General features: G+C 46.8%; 1 protein-coding gene across 1 annotated transcript in view; it reads left to right on the top strand.

The window, feature by feature from the left end:
- The window catches only part of LOC111650883 (serine/threonine-protein kinase D1-like), a gene marked incomplete at its 5' end in the record, with an annotated part of 19634 nt that overhangs the window by 14447 nt on the left and 1983 nt on the right, over nucleotides 1-3204 (top strand). Inside the window, 2 exons of the mRNA XM_023400829.2 lie at nucleotides 289-449; nucleotides 528-634. Coding sequence (XP_023256597.1) covers nucleotides 289-449; nucleotides 528-634 — 268 coding nt within the window. The remainder of the gene's footprint in view (nucleotides 1-288; nucleotides 450-527; nucleotides 635-3204) is intronic.

Below are 3204 nucleotides of genomic sequence, written 5' to 3'. Positions count from 1 at the left end.
GCCAGTGTAACAGGTAGTGGTGCATTATGGGTTGTTTATGGCCTTCATCTTGCTCCATTCTGTTTAATTAAGTCTAAAAGTGTTTTATTATCCCAGTTTAACATGGTGGAGCTTCTGAAGGCTCCTGAAACGTGGCGTCTCATGACGTCTTTACTGCAGAAATGAACCAGGGAGAAAATCTGTCAAACAGCTGGAAGTCGCGGCTGCGACAGGCGAACATGGAAAATCGTGTAAACATAACGCCAGACGGGGTTTTGTGTGACAGATTTCTTTATCCTCCTGCTGCAGGTGAAGCTTTGTGACTTTGGTTTCGCTCGGATCATCGGTGAGAAGTCGTTCAGGCGTTCAGTGGTCGGCACGCCGGCGTACCTCGCTCCAGAGGTCCTCAGGAACAAAGGCTACAACCGCTCCCTGGACATGTGGTCGGTCGGAGTCATCATCTACGTCAGGTAGGAGGAGAACCTAAGTTTTATTTACGAAACAACAAAGATTATATATAAAACTCAATGTTTCCACCTCTGCTGCAGCCTCAGCGGGACGTTCCCTTTCAATGAAGACGAAGACATCAACGATCAGATCCAGAACGCTGCCTTCATGTACCCTCCTCACCCCTGGAAGAAAGTCTCCCAGGAAGGTATGTAAAATGACGGACCTCAACCTCGCAGCGCGAACATCAGCGAGGAGAAACCTGGACCCGGTCTGGATCTCAGGGAAGACCTGGTTCCTCCTGCAGGGTTCAATTCATTTTTAATACCACATAGAACGTCATTTAAAACCTGTTTCATTGGAATCACCTGTAATCAATTCTACTTAACAAGTGCCTGAATTTATTGACAAAGGTCCCAGCAGAATATAATACAGTAATAAAAAACAATGATTACCAACAACATCATTAATTCATCACTAAACACAACCTGAACAAATCGATTGGAGAATTGACCACTGACATTTTGTAAGCAACAAAGGACAAGGGAAAATATTGATTGATAAACCTGGATCAGGCCTTGAGCCCCGCCCACCACCTGTGGCTCCAGGTGGACAGGTGAAAGAGCAGAGAGCATCATGATGGTGAGAGGAGGAAACATCAGAGAGACTCAGAGGAGGAGTCTGAGACCAGAACCAGAGACTAGCAGACGGATCAGAACAGTTAGCTAGTTAGCATCTTTTATTTGTGTATGTTGTTTGTTAGCTTGTAACTGGCAGTGACACATTGTTAGCAGTTGTGCTAATGCTAACTCTCTCTCTCTCTGTACTGACAAGGTTTCAGGTGCATTTAGCCCCGCCCCCCGTCCCCACAAGTTGACAGGATCGATTCTTTAGGTTTGTGACGTATGAAACCCTCAATCTGTGTTTATGAGACTGTGATTGGTTCACTGCAGGTCAAGGTGGAAACACTGTTGATGATTATTTCATCATCATGAGTCTGTGTTATATAAAAACATCATGTGGACGTTAACGAGGTGAAACATGGATTTTCATCAGAGGGTCTTTAAATCAAATTGAAGATATTTTAATTCCTTTAAAGGCCTTTTATTTTAAGGTGTAGACGTTTTGTTGTAAAACTGTGCGTCAGCCTTCCTCTAAGGGATAAAGATAGTGTGAACATCCTTCACCCTGGTGACGGTTTGTTTCTCTGTGACTCAAACATCAGGACAGGTGATTACTTCTTCTTCCTGCTGCTGTACGATAAACTCCAACACGTCCTCAGAGTCCGTCTGAGCCGCTCTCCGCTGCTGTGACTCATGTTGTCGTCATTGTCTCTAAATGCATCCTCCGTGTGTGTGTGTGTGTGTGTGTGTGTGTGTGTTGACCACGAGACAGATTTAAATCAGCCTGACTCACTCGCTCCTCGGCCGGATCCCCGAGGAGCTCTTAACCTTCCCTCCACCTCCTCCTCCTGCCGGAGTGACTGGAGCTGAGCGGTTTGTGTCGGCCGCAGGAGGACAGACTCTCAGAACGCCAGCAAATCTGCATTTTCAAAGATCGCTTCAGGAGGACTCTTTAGAGGACCTCTCTTGTCTCCCGCCCACAAGCAAACACGATTAAAGTTTTTAAAGAAGACCACGCTGTGATGACAAACATCAAATCCTGTTTCCTGAACATCAGAAAAGGTTGCTCCTCCACAAGTTTTGTCTTCATCATTTCCTCCACACCTGACAGGTGTTTCCTCATCCAGTACTTCCTGGCGGTTTGGCGAGTAAAGTCACTCGTCGGTGCATCAGTCGATCTCTTCTGCGACTTTTACTGCTGAACTTCCTGCGGAGCGCGACTCTCTTCAGAGACGAGACTGGAGCAAACGGAGACCTGGAGAAACTTTACCTCTGATCATTGTCTGAATTTACTGCTGGTTGTTGCCGGTTATTGTTTTTTCCCTGAGAGACGGTGAATCTTTAAACAGGAGTTGTTGCTCTGCTTGAAATATCACCACACAACCGAACGATCTTAAAGGAAGAAAAGGAGAATCGACACCAACGAGTCGCAGTTCTGTGTTTAAAATCAAATATATGCTGAAAAAAATCCCAGTTCTCCTGGAAAAACTGGGTCAGAACTCGAAAAACTCAGGTGTTATAGAGTCACAGACGTGTTGACTTCTAAACACGTTTCATGGTGATTAACTCGTCATTAAACACGACCTGGATTAGCAGCGGAGGATGAATGAATGTCTGGATGTGTTTAAGGTCCACATGAGAGTTTCACAAAGCGTCAGATTTCTGGAACAACACAGCTGGTCATTATGCACAAATAAATGTTAGAAGCAACATTAGAGGCCGGAGAGGCGTCGGAGACTTTCTGCAGCTTTAGTCTTTCCTGAAGACGCCCAGTGAGCTGCAGTGTTGAGCAGACTGACGTGGGTCATGTGACTCCCCTCAGAGAGGGAGAGGGAGAGTGTGGGAGGGGAGGAATATTTGAGAGTCCAGCCCAATTCTTGGAGAGTTAGTTAGACAGACAGATTTGAAGTGGGGGGGGGTGTAGCTATTCATGTGGTGGTCCATTCATGTGCATAATGCCGAGCGATGGAGGCCCCTATAGACCTGAGGGGCCGGGGTGCCGGAGCTGTTCAAACCGCTGACCCCTGAAGAAATGTTAACATCATGTTAGCTTTGCTCATTAGCCCCGACTGGCCCCTCACCACAGGGGTGGCCCCCGACCCCACATCCTCCCCCTCCCCCTCGCTTTACTGCTTTACTGCAGAGTTTTCTCCCT

The sequence above is a fragment of the Seriola lalandi genome, unplaced genomic scaffold (assembly GCF_002814215.2).
Source record: "Seriola lalandi dorsalis isolate HSWRI2012SDOR001 ecotype SW California unplaced genomic scaffold, Sedor1 jcf7180002053010, whole genome shotgun sequence".
NCBI classification, from domain to species: Eukaryota; Metazoa; Chordata; class Actinopteri; order Carangiformes; family Carangidae; genus Seriola; species Seriola lalandi.
The sequence above is the reverse complement of the archived record's forward strand: the minus strand, read 5'-3'. Positions and strand labels throughout refer to the sequence as shown.